This window comes from Varroa destructor, unplaced genomic scaffold (assembly GCF_002443255.2).
Source record: "Varroa destructor unplaced genomic scaffold, Vdes_3.0 BEIS01000007.1, whole genome shotgun sequence".
Taxonomy (NCBI): domain Eukaryota; kingdom Metazoa; phylum Arthropoda; class Arachnida; order Mesostigmata; family Varroidae; genus Varroa; species Varroa destructor.
In genome coordinates, this window is record NW_019211460.1 from 13993558 (window position 1) to 14009770 (window position 16213).

At 41.0% G+C, this 16213-nt stretch overlaps 1 protein-coding gene across 6 annotated transcripts in view; it reads right to left on the minus strand.

The window, feature by feature from the left end:
* Positions 1 to 6: 6 nt before the first annotated feature.
* Positions 7 to 16213, minus strand: part of LOC111254203 (CUGBP Elav-like family member 5) — a 95113-nt gene continuing 78906 nt past the window's right edge. For 5 of the 6 annotated variants that reach the window (XM_086974717.1, XM_086974715.1, XM_022814806.2 and 2 more), the window contains 3 exons: positions 11351 to 11648; positions 7798 to 9024; positions 7 to 6069 (listed from right to left, as the gene is read on the minus strand). In XM_086974717.1, the coding sequence (XP_086830843.1) occupies positions 8871 to 9024; positions 11351 to 11648 (452 nt within the window). In that variant the 3' untranslated portion in view covers positions 7 to 6069; positions 7798 to 8870. The remainder of the gene's footprint in view (positions 6070 to 7797; positions 9025 to 11350; positions 11649 to 16213) is intronic. The other variant, XM_086974719.1, reaches the window with a different exon arrangement.

Here is a 16213-nt window from a genome sequence, read left to right on the forward strand (position 1 = left end):
TTTGCTTTTCATAAATGATGGATGTGTTCAAATTAGGCATTGTTTGATGCTCTTTCCCTGCTGCCCTTGTTATGATAGCGCGTTTTTTTACGTGATTTTTTATTGTTTAGGGTTATTTATTATCTGCGGTTTTGGTTATCATTTAAGTGGTATCTGTTTTTTTTTTTACTGGTATTATGTTATCTCTAACGGTATTTTTTGTTTTGTTGCTTTCCCTTAGAACTGCCGCGCACTTATCCTGGTGACCGTCACTCTGTTCGGCCGGTAACCGCGCCATAAATATATCAGTAATATATGTATATGTATATGTATATTTATATATATATATATATATATATATATATATATATATATATATATATATATATATATCTTATGTCATCACCGTCGTCGTCATCAATAGCATTATTTCTGAACATTAGCTTTATTGTTAACCCTGTTTGCTTGTGAGTGAGTATATGTACAAGGCCAGACCGGAGCTGTGTTGAGTCCCGTTATTCTGACAAAAAGTCGCTGCCTTTTTTGCTAGCTAGTATTTTCTCATTCTGAAAACAGAACGAAACAAGTGCTTAACGGCTGTACACGGATGGCACGTTTGGCCATCAGCGTGTCACCAAACGGCCTACCGCAACGTTTCCATTCGAATCGACGCTATACAGCATTTTCGGTAACGGCTGCGGTTGGCACCACCATAACTGGCGTGATACGTGTAATATTTTGCTTCGTGTCAACTAGACATCCTCCATAATCGCTTGTTTTCGCTCTGTATTTCTTTTGCTCTTTTACGGGCCCAGCATTACAAACTCCATCATACATCCGACTGCGTCAAGCTTTCTTTTAATTATACAATATAATATAGTTCATTCTCAATCGACTTGTATATGTATTTCGTCTTCTCAGGGCTTTCCTGAATACAGTTGTTCCAGGACACGGAAGGCAAAGATTGGCGAAAGTAGAGTGGAAACGCGTCTTTCGTACAACATCGCTCTACTTGGTGAGCTTCAATATGCTGGCCTATGTATAAGCACACGCTATAACATTTCGAGCCAGTCATCTGCGTCGTCAAATAGGTAAGCGTTTGCTGATATAATCGATGTTGTCGATCGCTCACAGTCGCCTGCCATCGCGAAAATGCAGCGTCGATAGCTACTCAATGATAGAAGTCTCATCGTCTTGAACATCTTTGCCATTTGTCCGCCAGTTGTGCGTCAGCTCGTGCGCGAGACCGTTGACGCTTCCAATCAATTTTTATATAACTGCCCCAGCCAGTCTCTGACCGTGCGGGATTGATAGCGGGGGCCGTCAGCCACGCCCTATTCGAAACATAAGCAGCCAAAAAAAAACGATTCGTACGTTACATCACCCGTTTCGTGAAGCTTTTGGGTACCCGATTTGGTTGTTTATAGGCTCGTGGGTACACAGTGTTGACACGGTAAGCTCCGATGATCTGACAGCGTTATGGGCTGACCCTTGAAATCGCATATCTGTGCTAGTTTACGTTGTACAGTGAAGGGTCTCTGGGAAACAAACGAAAAATACAAATAACGCTTACAAAGCGTCACGTAGCTAACGGTAGTTCACTTATATGTTTTTAATTGCGCGGCGTAATGTACGCACGTCCGCCTTTCTCCACGAAGTCGAGCATGGGTATGTTACGAGAACAAGAAACGAAGACGGTTCCTGCTCTTCGGTGGGAAGAACGTTGCCAAAGGCGCAGTACTAATTATAGTGGCGCACGGTTCACGGACAATACCAACTGGCGGAATGTTGGCGACTTTAAAAGCTTCTCCGCTACAGATGTCTAAAAACATTGTTTTCAACCAACATCACTTAGATCAATCAGTTAATATGACTCATATCGATCGAAATGCCGGTCGAGCCATTCGTCAGAGCAACTTTATAAAAAACAAACTATAACCACGATCATTGTGGCAACATAAAACAACAAAGCTCCGAGCTGGAACAATACCGTCGTCATCAAGAACTACAACTCATTTGGAATATGTTTTATTCTATTTTCTATCTCTTTCGCTCTAGGTGTGATTTATTATAAAGACTAGTCGGTTTGATAGCGTTAGGGTAACGTACCCTCTTGATTAGTACTTGCTGTTCACAATCAATTGCTATTTCTGTTGTTGTTACTGTTGGATTTTTTTTGTTTTGTCTTTAATAGTCAGCTGGAATCGTAGATAGTTGCCCTGTCAGCGAGTGCACAACCTTATTTGTTAGTGTTTCATCATGCTAGGTAGTTCATCCTAGTTTTTTCTTTCGCTCTTTCTGTCTACTTCTGCTATATTATATAGGATATTTATACTTCGTATATTACCATCGTGCATAATAATAATAATAATAATGATCATCATCGCCGCTTCTGATAGTAGTACTTCACAATTTATATCAGTATTAGGCGGTGTCTGACCGTCGTCATTTGAACGTAACTAACACGTACTTCTGTCATACTTGGTATTTTAATCATTAAATAATAGTAGTTCCAGCAGTAATATATAGTGAATATTCTCTTCTGCAATAGGATGGATGTAGATTTAATATTGTCTGAGATTTTCCTTTCTCAACATTATACTGTTCCCTTCCGCAATCTGTTCAATTGCGTTCTAAACAATGCGTGCGCCTCAACTCCATCTGTGTGTGTGTGTGTGTAATAAATAGTTTAGTTTCTATTTTTTAGATCTGTGCGTGTGTATATGTGTGCCTGTGTGTGTGTCTGTCTGTCTGTCTGTGCATGTGTATATAATATTTCATCGAAATCCCTGTTTTCTCCTTAACCTGAACCCTAACGCACGGGAAATGGCTGTGTATATGTGGTGTGTACACGGGCGACATACACCTTGCTTCACCTATTTCTTGGCCCTGTAGCCTTTTTTCTTCTAGCCCCTTTCTACACTTGATGCTTTTAGGCTTCACTCTTCATTAGCAGAATCACCAACGCCACCGTCGTGATCATCATTATTCAGTGCTCTTCATTAAGGATGAGCGTTGGTCACAGTTCAACGCAACTGGGACGTCGTTTAATTGAAACGACTAAACAGTACGACATAACGTAGAAATCATGTACATAAATACAACGCTACCATTCATACCTCAGTAGCGACCACCCAGTCTTTTCATAGATATATTATTATGGTAGGGGTGTATATGTTATGATGTACAATTTTCCCGCATCAGCCTTTGCCGGCGCTAGTTTTTCTGGCTCTGTTTGATTTGGCCCCAAACTGAAAATCTGCAATGGACCATATATAGAATGAGTTGTCGCCTAAGAAAATGCTTCCCTAAACCAGACAACAACTGTTAGCAGTAATTTGTTCATTCTCATCATACAATGATACCTAGGGTAGGGCTCTGCTGGTTCAACGAACGAAGTAGCGTATCTCATATGTGTTAAGCAACCGAGATACGTGTCGAATCATGCAAAAATCAACCCATCGGTATACGGTGTTTCTACCTGTTGAGGCAAGGTTGCTTTGCATTGCTATCACCTTGTTCCAAGTACGGTCAACGGCCCTTCTACGAGCCAATTAAGGTGTCAAAGATAAATCTGCGATCCAAAAATGATATCCGTTCATCCGTGGTTAGCTCAATTACTTCATTCGGCTGGTTCCTGTAAGGTTAAATACAACAGTTAATTGCAGCTCGTGCAAATGAATCCGAACAGGGTAGTTTTACGTTATTTCTCAGAACGATAGCCATACTGAAATAACAAATCGTTCTTGGCCAGCTGACTAAAAAAGTCTAGGAATTTTTTTCTTCTCCGTTATTATCACATGAGACGCTGGGCGTTTATATGGCGAAGTACATGTCAATAGTAAGTGCCCTAAGTTAAATATGTTACCTCAAATTCGTCAAGGTATTGTACCTTCTTTTAATGGTAGTTTGATGACAATAATAAAAACCATTTCTACGAAGCGAACGGCAGCTATTTGCCACATCGCAGCTCTGTTTATAAAGAGCTGACAATGAGATGCACTTTTTTTCATTTGTGAAAGGCTTTTTCTCGCTTTCGAACAACCTCTGCCATTTTTCCTGAAGCTTCACTTCTAGTGCCTATATAATGCAGCGTCTAGTATATATATATATATATATCAGGGCCATTTATCATGGTGTTCCATTGGTTCACGTTTTATACTATTGTGTATTTCTTCCTGTTTAGTTCAGCAGGTCTAAAGGGAACTTCAACTTTATATAAAGATTCGTTTTCAATTTGCTTTGCTTGTTTTTGAACGTCATCTACCAGCGAAATCGGAATATCTATCGATTCTCAAATTGATGTCCGTCACCGGATTTATCTATATCTTGTCTGCCTGTTTTGTCAATTGTAAATGCCCAGAGGGTTTGTGTGATGACATATACATGATGTCCGGGTGGCTTATCGTCAGTTCAAATCAGTGGAGCTAAACGGACTCACAACTCCAGTCCGTTTGCTCTTTCCGTATGCGTGGAAGATTCTTTTTCTCCTCTTATCTCTGTCAGGGCTAGAAAAAGGCCGATTATGCCTTTTTCCAGTTCTTGCTTACTATTGTCATCATACGCTGCGTTGCAGTCTTGTCTCTATAGTTTTACCTGCTGGATTTAATAATAATAATAGTATCGTAGGGGTCGATATATCTCTTTTCTAAGAAACTATACTCAACTATAGTATATATTTGATGTTATATGTATAATTGTATATATGTATATATATCGAATATTTAGTGTTGTTGTCATATATATATACATATATATATATATATATATATATATATATATATACTTCTTGTTTTTGTGGTTGTTGCTGTTATTTGTTCAGCTTCGGTATAATCTTTCTTCTGCAATTTTCGTCAGCGTATATTTTAATAGCTCATGAGTTGAGCCAGGCGTGGGCCAGACGGGAGTAAAACTCTCATCGATCATTAGAGTGTCATCAGCTCGAGATGTTGTTTACAAAACGATCGCTGTACGCTATGAAGCTGAATTTAGTACTAGTCAGCTTAGCGCCAGCTAGGCTTATTGCGGTAATGAAACATCGTCAATTGAATCCGGGGCACAATTGTAACACGAAGGTTTTTAATAAATGTACAGTCCCCCTGAGTAGCCGTCGTCACTTGTGGTAAAGCAGTGTTTAACGCTCGATTATTGACACGGGCGAATATAGACCAGGCTGCAGCTGATGTTGTTGTCTAGGACAGTTCATATGATAAGCAGCACGGGACCTCTGTGTGTACATCGTTATATCAGTTTCTATAGGAAAAAAGTGACCATGTAGGCAAAGACGGGAAGCGCATCCCTCCACCATTTGATTCATGCAACGTTACGTCAGGCGAGGGCCTTCCTGTGAGACGGAAAACTGATGAAAGACATCAGCCAGGCGCCGACCTTAGTTGACTTCTTCTTGCTCTGTTTGTTCCGCTTTGTTGCTGCCTATCAGCTTAACAGAATGACCTTGAGTTTAGCGTGAGACACTGGGTTTATCTGCCATGGTTCAATAATGCACTTAGCCCTGGCACGTTTTACGTCGACTCGGAACCGTACTCGTGGCTGGCCCACCCGCCCGTCTACCTACGATCAACAACTAAGTTCTATGCTGTAGCAGATTTATAGCGCCAGCTGCTCTGTCGCCGCGTTTCGGCGATCCTTCAAATCTTCTTGCGTCTTTTTACGGCACTTGACTTGTTTGTTGCTCCTGGTCATCTATTTCTTCATTTTCCGCTGTTGCAGTATAGCTTTATCATGTATTTTATAGTATATGTATATATCTTGTCGTGGTAATATCGTGCTTTCATTACAAGTTTCCTCATCTCTCTTCATTGTAGGTATTCATAATATATATCTGTATATATATATATATATATATATATATAATGGTAATAATAGATTTTCGTCATCATACTCAATATAATCGTCATTATAATTACAATATAATGACCAGTTTTTAATTTATAGTAATAATTAATCCTCATTATTATAATTGTTCCGTAGTTATTATCATTATAGTGTAATGACTCTGTAACATGTTTGTATCCAATGAAGGCCGGTCGTCGTCTCTCAGGTCCATTTTAGGCTGGGGGTGTACAAATACTGCAAACAGAAACATAATAGATAAACAGATCACATTAACAAAACAAACACCACACATACACAAATAACAATAACAGCTATTGAACGGAGGCGACAAGAAAGACATGATCAGTTAAGAATGGCCGACGTGATAGATGTTGGCTGTATACCGAAGGAAGGGTGAGTGCGGCCGGACATTAGGCCGGACGACAAAAAAGTCAAAGGAAGGAAACCCGATGAGAATAGCAAAGCAGTAGCGACAGCTGAAGAGAACAGGATGGACGGTGATGCGGTGACAACGAATCGCTGAGTCATCTGTCGATCTGTCATCCTCTAAGATGATGTCTATCGCTGGCCCGCCTTCCACCAACCCTCCCTTAAATCCTACAGGGTTACTCTAAGGCTGCCTGTTTTACCGACCACTCAGAACATAGGAACATCCGGCCGATCCAGTTCCTTGCACTACGATGGCGACCATTTTTCTCACCGTGTTGTGTGTCTTCTACATAACTCTACTAAACTTGGCAGGCCTCGTACGTCGTAACGTACGTCAACACAGTTTCTCACCCTACAATCGACCCTATTTCCACTCGCGTACATTGATGTCATTGCCTTTCCAACAACCCTCAGCGAGAGTTCCGAGAACGCGCTATCCAGGAGCCAACAGGATGGCGAGAAATGTCAGCGGCCTAAAGGGGGCAATAAACAGAGAAGGAGAGAAAATGTAGGGGCACGAAAAAGCAAAATGAGGGAGATGAAGATTTCTTATGAGGGAGAGATACGACAAAAGAAGAGACCGGAAAATCGGTGGAATGAGAACGACAAAAGAATGGCGCTAGACGCGATAAATGAACGAGCGTGAGTGATAAAAGAGAGATGATGGAGCAGAGTAAGCTGCGAAGGCGGCGACAGATGAGGTAATGCAGTAGCGGTATTAAGCCTTAGTACGTCCGCAGAAACGCGTCCCACTAGGAGGCAGCACTAGGTGTTATTCGTTCGTTGCTTTCTCTGCTTTAACCCCGCTTCAGCCGGCCCCCCCTTTTTTCTTTCACTAGCACTCTTTTTTCGACTCACCTTATTGACACCGCAAGACATGACGTGTTTTGAAATAGAAACAATGCAAATAATGGAAGTACAGTTGGCTAGCAATACGTTTAACAGGTATCCACTGTTTATACTTGGAGGGTAAGATCGCTTTGAGTCTCTTCATTTCTCGTTTGGCATATCTTAATACCCCAGCTGCCTCTGCACCTCAGTTGCTATATTTGTCTTCGATGTATACGGATACTTTGTTTTTCATTTATCTATCTGGTGTTTTGCTTTAATCAGATACGAGGAATTTTTGTTTTATTATAGCTTATACCCATCTAGGGTCCTGTTGATTGACTAACTAATATCTGCTTTTAGATTTTAGCCGTCGCAAATTTTCATTTCCAATCTTGGAGCCCCTCCTATGCATCTACAACAGTTTTCCGTCCCTTTAGTAAGGCTCCTCTCTGCTTGGTCCATTCAGGTAATCAATGTCCTTTTTCTCTGATGGACCCCCATACTAATACCGCGAACCACGTTGTCATATCCTTTTTTGTCCTGTCTACGGTGAAAAAAGAAACTATTTCGCCTCAGCGCTTCCTTCCCATGTTCCAATCGAATAGTAGTAGTCATCATACTAGCAGCAATAATGTATAATACAATAGAAGTTCAATTCATGCCCAGACACGCCTTTTACTTGGCATAATGAAATATACTCACTTAGCAGGTCCCACGCAATCGCAGGGTTTGTTGTTAAGTAATCAATGTTGGTTGATGTGTTGTCCGGCTAATGGCCATGCGTCTTCCCGGACTTTGTCCTTCACCCACTCTCATACTTGATTTCGTTTCTCGTTCTTCACGTTTTTTTTTGCTCTTCAGCGATATCTTCTTCATTTTCAGTTTTATCATCTTCACCTTCATCGTGCGTGCTTTTTTTCGATCCACCTCAACCACGTATGTGACACGTCAGTGCTCTGTTGAAAATGTAAAGCATTCATACGTTTCCGGTTTGCCACTCCTGCTGGCGCAAGCCTCCTGTTGTGGCCCTCAACCAAGGGACCACCTCAAAAAAGGCCACTGGGTGCGTTCCTCACATTAGTTATATTATCCCTTTCTCGTTCTGTTTTTCGCCCTTTCATTTCCAGTTTTCTTGACAACACTGTGTTTCACATTATTAACCCCCTCCCCTTGGCCCGTTAGACTCTTTACGTATAAACATTATGTGATGTTTTTCCAATTCGTTCAACTATACCACTTTTTCTCAAAGCCCACATCCGAATCATGTTACTAGTAGCGACTGATCTCCATTTGTGTTCAAGCCTATCCGTTCTGGACGGGTCGCCGACGGAACGTTCGTGGTACGGCTGGAACACCGGGTTTTCCCCAGCAGAATTCGTGTTGTCAGACTCTTGCATTGCATACGAGTATCAGCAAGTCGGACATACTTTTCTCGAGTTTGTTCCATCGGACAGTCAACGGGCGGACACGGTTGACAGCAACGAAGCGCGAGCGACACAATGTTAAGTGTAATTATCATGCGTCAGCTGTTACAATAGGTAGTAATAGGGGATACCTACTTAAATTTTTGAAGATTCATTATTTTCACGACATAACAGGCATATGTAATACTTCACGAAGACACAATCAATGAATGGATGCTTTAGAGTGTGAAGGCCTTTAGGATTGTACCGCTGTGAAGAGTGTTCGCCCTTTTGTTTCCTTCGGCCAGCAATCAGGTTTGTTTGAGTGTTGCTGTGCCTGCTCTGTTCCTAGGCCCGCTCAGTAACCTGATCTCAGTAGGGCCTAGAGGCGTCTTTTGGTCTCTTCAGTTGTACTTTGAGTCGCTTCATACCAATTTGGAAACCATTCATTGCCTGAATGGCGGCCTGCGCAGAGGACGGATTGTCAAATGAGACGAATCCGAAACACTTGCTTTGGTTAGTAGCCCTGCAACACATGTCAACAGGCAAATAGACACATAAGGTTAGCCACAACACTATCTGGATAACTTTGTATAACGTTGGCCTAGCGGGAGTTTATGCACGGAAAGAAACCTAGCCTTCATTTTCGAAATATTATCACACATATTTCTAAGAAAATTTGTTATTTGCTAGAGTAGAATCCTAACGGCGCTATAAAAGCACATGAAGTCGATATTTCAGCTCCAACGTGTCTTGTCTATGTATTTGGCTTCTCGGCCTCGAGTTTTTCCCATATGAGGTGAGGTAATAATTAAACCGCCAAGTTCTGTAAATAGGGCTACAAGCATAAAGACCCTGTGAAAAATTATCATGCTTTCTGGCGACAGGAAAAAGCTTGATACAGAATATAGCATCAATTGCACCTATTCGATAATGTTGAAATATACTAGTTAGTTTGACACGACAAGTCGAGAAATGTGGACGCCTTTGTCTTTGACCAATTAAAATGTCCGATTGTCATTTCCTATGATCATCCATTTCATGTTGAAACGTAGAAAATTTATCTTATTATCGAAAACGTACTTATTATTGTAATTAGCCGTCTGTACGCGTTCGGTCGCTACCTCCGTTTAACCAAAGGAGCTACCAGCCAAAATGGAGGCAAACGTAGCCCCGCCTGCGTATACTAGTCAGTTGTAGATGCCGATCGGGTTTCGATGGCACTTGAATAATTCACATAATTTAGAGGATGATGACACTGGAGTCTGGACTCGTATTCATTTTCTGCTGAGAATATATATATATATATATATATAAACTGGCGATCTAAGCAGGTAAGAAAGTCATTGGGAAATGAAGAAATTTTAGTATATTTCATCATGCGCAGCATACGTCAATGTGCTTGTGCCGCGCCTAACGGAAGTTCCCAATTTAAGTTCACAGTTTAGAACTGGCGAGTTTCTGTGTCATTCACAATTTTTGTAAAAACCGGCTAACTTACACGCATAGTCATACTGCGAATCATTCGGAAACGTTTTCCCCGTCACGGCTATTGTACTTACATTTGTGATATCAAATACGGATGCCCTTTTCCGGAAACGTAAGTTGCTGCAAGAGTGTCGCCAATGATGTCGCCCATCATCGGCTCATTCGATCCCATTGGGAGCATCGGCTTCCAGGAAGCATATGAGACATGAACATAGCTGATAAAGGGTTCATATGCGAAGACCCAAATAGCTTGGGGGTAGTGTCCAACCGAACAATCAAAATCACGTACTACGAAACTTAAGAATAGCGATCGGTCTGCTGGTGTACAGTACATAGAGAGTGACTGTTAATTTCGTAGACTTTTGTCCCGATTACGTATAGTCAATTTTTTCGATCATTCCAAATCAATACGACGGGGCAGCGTTTAGCTAATGCTTTTTGTCTGTCGCAACGAACAGGGTTATACGATCGACCGGTCTGCCTTTCTGTCCGTCCTTTAGCTGCTACTACTACCGCGAGAGTTTTCACTGTCGTGACCCTCGGAAGGGAGCTGTAAGCCGATGATAAAGGACGCTGTATATTGCAGGATTGTCTAATCTGTCATTGTCTTCCAGCGCTTTTATCCGTTTGCAACAGCCCAAAAGGAGAACCGATGTTTTGATCAAAGGTTCACAGTGTATTAAGGATATAATCTTCTTCGAGAAGCCAGCAGTATGAAATTCTATTTTTGATTTAAGCCATTCATTGCATATATTTCTCTCATATTATTACGCATGTTTGAAATCAGTGTTAGTCCTCGTTCCTTGTGGAACAGCAGAATGAGCTCAGTGTTGCTATCTGATGATGATTAGGTTCCAAGTAGCTATTACCACATGGTATACATGAACTGCAATGGTATACCCGTCGGTATAAAAGTACTCCAACGCTAGATTGATGTTTACGCGACAACAAACCATTTAAATACATTAAGAGGTAGATTTTAACTTCCACCATCTAGCTTATTGCCTATATCATACGGTCGGCAATCATGCCTACAACCAATGGCGTAGAAAAAAATATACACACGTTAGCTGTTAATCTCAGCTGAATTAAGCCTAGTAGAATAGGCCTAATACTTCCTCTATTCGTCGATCTTCATATCAAACCCAATGTAAGGCTCAGTTGTTTCACATGTGTTCATCCGAGATTTTTTCCCCAAATTATCAATTCAACTTCTCAGCGGCTAGGCGTACCCGCTTAGATTAGTACAACATATTACCCCTATTGTGAGATCGCCTTTAGGCGAAGTCACTTCCGGTGAGGTTAAACCAGGTGCCAATGATACTAGTGTATTCTGTTTTGCAATACCGATTACCGGTACCAACCTGTCAATGAAAACCTTTGCGGAGATAACGTTTCCAAAAGGCATGAACATATGCGTGAGTTCGCCGTCGCCAAACTCTTGCGGTAAATGGTAGATGAATAAGTTACAGCCCTCGGGACCTTCTCGCTGCGATTGAATCACTGCGGCTCCGCCACTACCCCCGGTGCCTCCGCCTGCCGTGACACCTGTAACTCCTCCTGGTGAACTAATAAATGCGCTCAGAGCGCTCGCTTGTGGCACTCCAGTTAATTGTGAAAGTGTTGGTGCTGCTGGGTATGGATAACCAATTGACGGGACAACTGAAATCAATAAAAAAAAAAAGTGCCATTTAGCCGAGATATACGGTTTTTTCTTTTTTTGTGGAAAAGTAAACGATATTTGATTGCCGATGTTGTACATTCGATATGATTGGGTCGGCATACTTAGGGTAATACACTATTACTATTAGATTATTTCTGTTATTGGAAGAAACAGTAGTGTTTTCTGTAATTTGTCTATTTCTGACGTTCAGTGCCGTGATGAATTATAATTATTATAACAGGTTTAGATGATTTCTCGCTAGTGGCCTAGGACAGTCGGACTACAGATTTGCCGCTCCATTAGGAATTGGAGCCGAGAAGACTTTTGCTCATTTGAACTGCGGTAACCTTTTTAGTCTTTTTAACTATCTATAATAACAGCAACTATTTCGGTTGTATTTTTATTATTTTCTAATATTTAGCGTAGATCCATTTAATCAACAAAAACGCTATTTATTTTTCTTAGAAAAACATCATTGCTAAAATTAGTTCCGGGTTATTTAATCAATTGTTTTGTTGAAAAGAAGATCGAATTGGTGTATCTAATGGAGTTTATTCTCGCCTTTTAAAAATAGGAACTTGTCGACCACACAGAAAATTACTTCTTTAGTGTATGAGTTCTATGGCCACAGTCGATCCCGACAATGCCCCTTTGAAACAAGCTCTGCGTTCAACCTTTGTCGACACATCTCTACAGTCCATAGTTCTTGGCTATAATGCAATGAAAGATGGCTTGCGGTGAAGGTTATTAAGCGCTTATCACCTTCATTGTGGTCAGGAAATAGTGACATAAAATCCACTCGAGAGTCCATAAGGAACTCGTTCACGAGACGGTGAGGTACCACAAGCCTACGAGGTAATGAAGAAATGACCCACTGAATATGATCATGTGGTTATCTATTATGGAGTTATGGGTGACTAATAAAAAAAGTGACTCAAAATAGCATTTACCCGTTCATCTCATAAAAGTCAAAGGGGAAGTTCGATGATTACGAGTCAAAATTACGAGAACTCGCTAACCCACACAAGATATTCACAAAAGAATACTCAGTATACTAACAAAGGTCACTTATCTAATTCGTAAGACTGAAGCTAAGTTAGCCCTGTGCTAGTTACTCAGGCTTTATCAAACACCGGCGGCTTTAGCGTTCAAATTTCGCTGTGAAACACAGTATTCACAGCAAGGGCCATGTAACAAATTCATTTAACCTTAATATCATTTTATGATAGAAAATGCACGCAATGTCTCCGAGCCTAATTGATTTTGAAAATTACCGCCAATTCGATCACGAAGGATACGGTAAAAATAAGATTAGAACAATTACGTCATCTTGTGCACTAGGCTGTACCTATCCTGTCTTACGCTAACATTTGACTCGTTCCTAATCTTTTTATTCACAAGCTAAAGCGAGACCTCAAGCTTCCGGCAGGAGATATCTGCTATTATATCTTCCACCGATCCTGATATTTAACGTACACTTTACTTAGGACCAGCTTTCTCCTTGATGTGCTTTCGTCGTTTTTTTTGAAGTCTGTTAATGCCTGCTGGTTCTCGGAAGAACAAGGCCATGAATAAATTTTTTGAAAATCTGTATCTTCATCTATACAGAAAGCTGTATGATGGCGCCACGAATACAAAGGCGTGGCGACTTCGTAGTAAGTAAAGCGACACGAAGAAGGGCAATGCGTGCAAGACGCCGGCCCATGGTGTGGCAGCTTGTCTCATTCCACAAAGCCTCGTACCCTAATATCACGTAAAGCACGGGCACGTTCACGCAGGCATATCCAACTCTTCATACTATTTTTTACAGGCAAGAAGCAAGCTGGGAAAAATATAATATTTGTTTTTTATTATCCTGATTCAGCTATTATCTATTCATATACTGCTATTTACAATCGTGTTAGAGGCTTAACAGGATTACCTTCGAGCTTCAGAATGCTTAGATCGATTCAGCCACTTCTAGTTTGCTATGATCATACATTGGTAACTTAACATCAACGTCAACTAATTGTCTTCAGTTATTTAGCTCAGTACAGGCCAAGTGGGTGCGCCGAGAAGATGATGATTTACTTAACATACCTTGAATATGTAGCGTGTTTGGAAATGTTGCCAATGTCTCAAGCAGAGTTTGAGATTTGTATTGCCTACTGGCTAAGATGTACGTAGCAAAATGCGGCGCATTTAAGGCTGGATATAATGATACGATTTGGTGATTAAATTAATTTTTATTCCAGACGCCCTTTATTCCTCCTCAATATTAAGTTAGAGATCTCTGATCAGCTATTAGTGACTCGCTTACAAAGAAATTGCTTGTGTAAATATCTCGATATATAGTTAAGGCACTGTGAGTTGGTCTGGGTTTTAGGCGGTCTCAGTTAATTTACTCTGCCAACAGCTTTAGACGGATCGATGTATACACGGCCAACGGCCAACGGCCAAAATGCTTAGGGTCTACATGTATGCTCCGATTTTCAGTTAGCGGCTTAGTTTCTAACCTTTTCAGTAAAGCCCCTCTGATGCTTGCTCTGCAACCTTTAAGAAGCTCAAAATACGATCAGTTGTCAGAGAAGAAGATGAGCTACACGATTAAACTGGTCTACAGTTGTTCACTTTAAATCCGATTTATCGCTCGAAATGGCTTTAGTACCGTGTCGCGTTCTTTGGATCGACAATACACAAGGTACAGAAACTTAAATTGTCACAAGTAGAGATCTAATTGTGCCCGGGCCTATGGGAAGTTCTGTAATTTCTCTATCGGAGCTCATAATCTGTAGTTCTGTTATGATCTGTAAGAGCGTAAGGCTGCTAAAAGCCAAATCAGGACAACTCTCTTAATCAACAGTTCCGCCAAAAAAGGTCCCGAAAAGCACTAGCCGTTGTGTGGCCATCCGTTTTGATGGTACGATGGTTATTTATCGCCGGTGGTCCTCTTCTTTGCTACCTATTTGAATATCTACAAAACATCTCTGAGGCTTTAAGACCAAAAATTGTAAATGGTTTTTACTATGCGTGGCTTTGATTCGTTTTAAGGACTTGAATAATCTGCTCTGATCGCCTCTAAGTCCTTCATACACTTCCCTAGTTTATCGTTACCTGCATTGGGATAAATTAGCCAATGAACACAACTGTTTGATCTGTAAGAATATAATGAATACTGTCCGCAAAATCATAATCTCAGAAAATCGTTTGTCCCTGATCGTCTCTTAAGCAAAAATAAGAGAACGGTGTAATAATTATTCTTCAGTTCCAGTATAGAAAATAACTAACTATATACCTTGACCATCATCTTGAGGCGCAATAATAATCCTTCCTGCATTTTAAAGTTGAAGGCAAAGACATCGCTAGCCACTGGTCACCTTGGCGCTTATTGGTTTCTATGTATGCTTATGGGTTTCTATGTAGCTAATGACTCAAATGGAACGGTCTATCGCAAACTGTGCCTAGTTCTCTCAAGGCTGTTTGATGCTTATTTGGACTGATCCCCACAGCAAGTCGCCAAAAATTTTATTCTTTCAATCAGTTTAGAGAGCTTAGGATTCTACTCAAACTATGTATTTACAACTAGCGCAATTTTGCTAGACGAAGGCCTTTCAATCTGCTAGGCTGAGTTTACCTTCAAGTATGTCTCACTTCAAATAGGAGGTTTAGTAGTATTTTTCTGAATCGTCGTATGCCTAGGGAGAGCAGACTCCCGCTTCTCTGGAAAAGACCGAGAGATCTTTTACGTCAGTATTATATAGTATCGAATCGAAGAGTAACTAAGTTAGCTCTGAGCTCAGGCTCATCGTGCTCGTTGACTGGCTACAGCTGTTTCTAGTGAAAGGTAAAGGACGAAGGTATAAATGTAAGAGGACCAATTTCATCAGCCTCTTGATTCCAATGAGACATTGCTTTTCGCTGGATTGGTGGATATGTTCGTGCATATATGCCGCAGCCCAACTGTCATTGGCTCTCCATTTTTCTATCAGTGGTAAATTATGCAAAAATTCTGCCAGAAACATATGAATCCGAAATATCATTCCACGCTGAATGTACACGTTCTAGGACGACTTCACTGAGACCGAATATATTCCAAGCTTTACGGGCACCATAGTAAACTTCTAACCGAAACAGCGTACTTTGTTTCGACTCCGGGTGTCTCACACGTAGTAATAGAAAACTGCGAGCATAACAGATGCTTGCTTGCGGCGTCTTTTCGACAGCACAAACAAAACATACATATATGTCGCTTGAACGAAACCAGGGGCCGCTGTTTCAAGTACTATAAATGAGGCACACTATACAACCTATGTGTATTTCTGCTGCCAGAATTTTTCGAATGGCCTATTGAAGCTATGAGCATCTACCGAAAAGCTACAGCATTTCACAAGTATCACGCGTAAGGACATCGTTAATCCTACGATATTTGTCAACTGTCGGATGAAGCTTCTGCGCCCCAACTACTCTATTTATTCTGCCGTAAATGTTCGTTGCTGCAGTACGTGGCTGTGACGGTAATCCGACCATTGTAAGTGCAATGATACATAGTAGGCATCCTACACGCATCTCTAGCTAAAGTAGGACC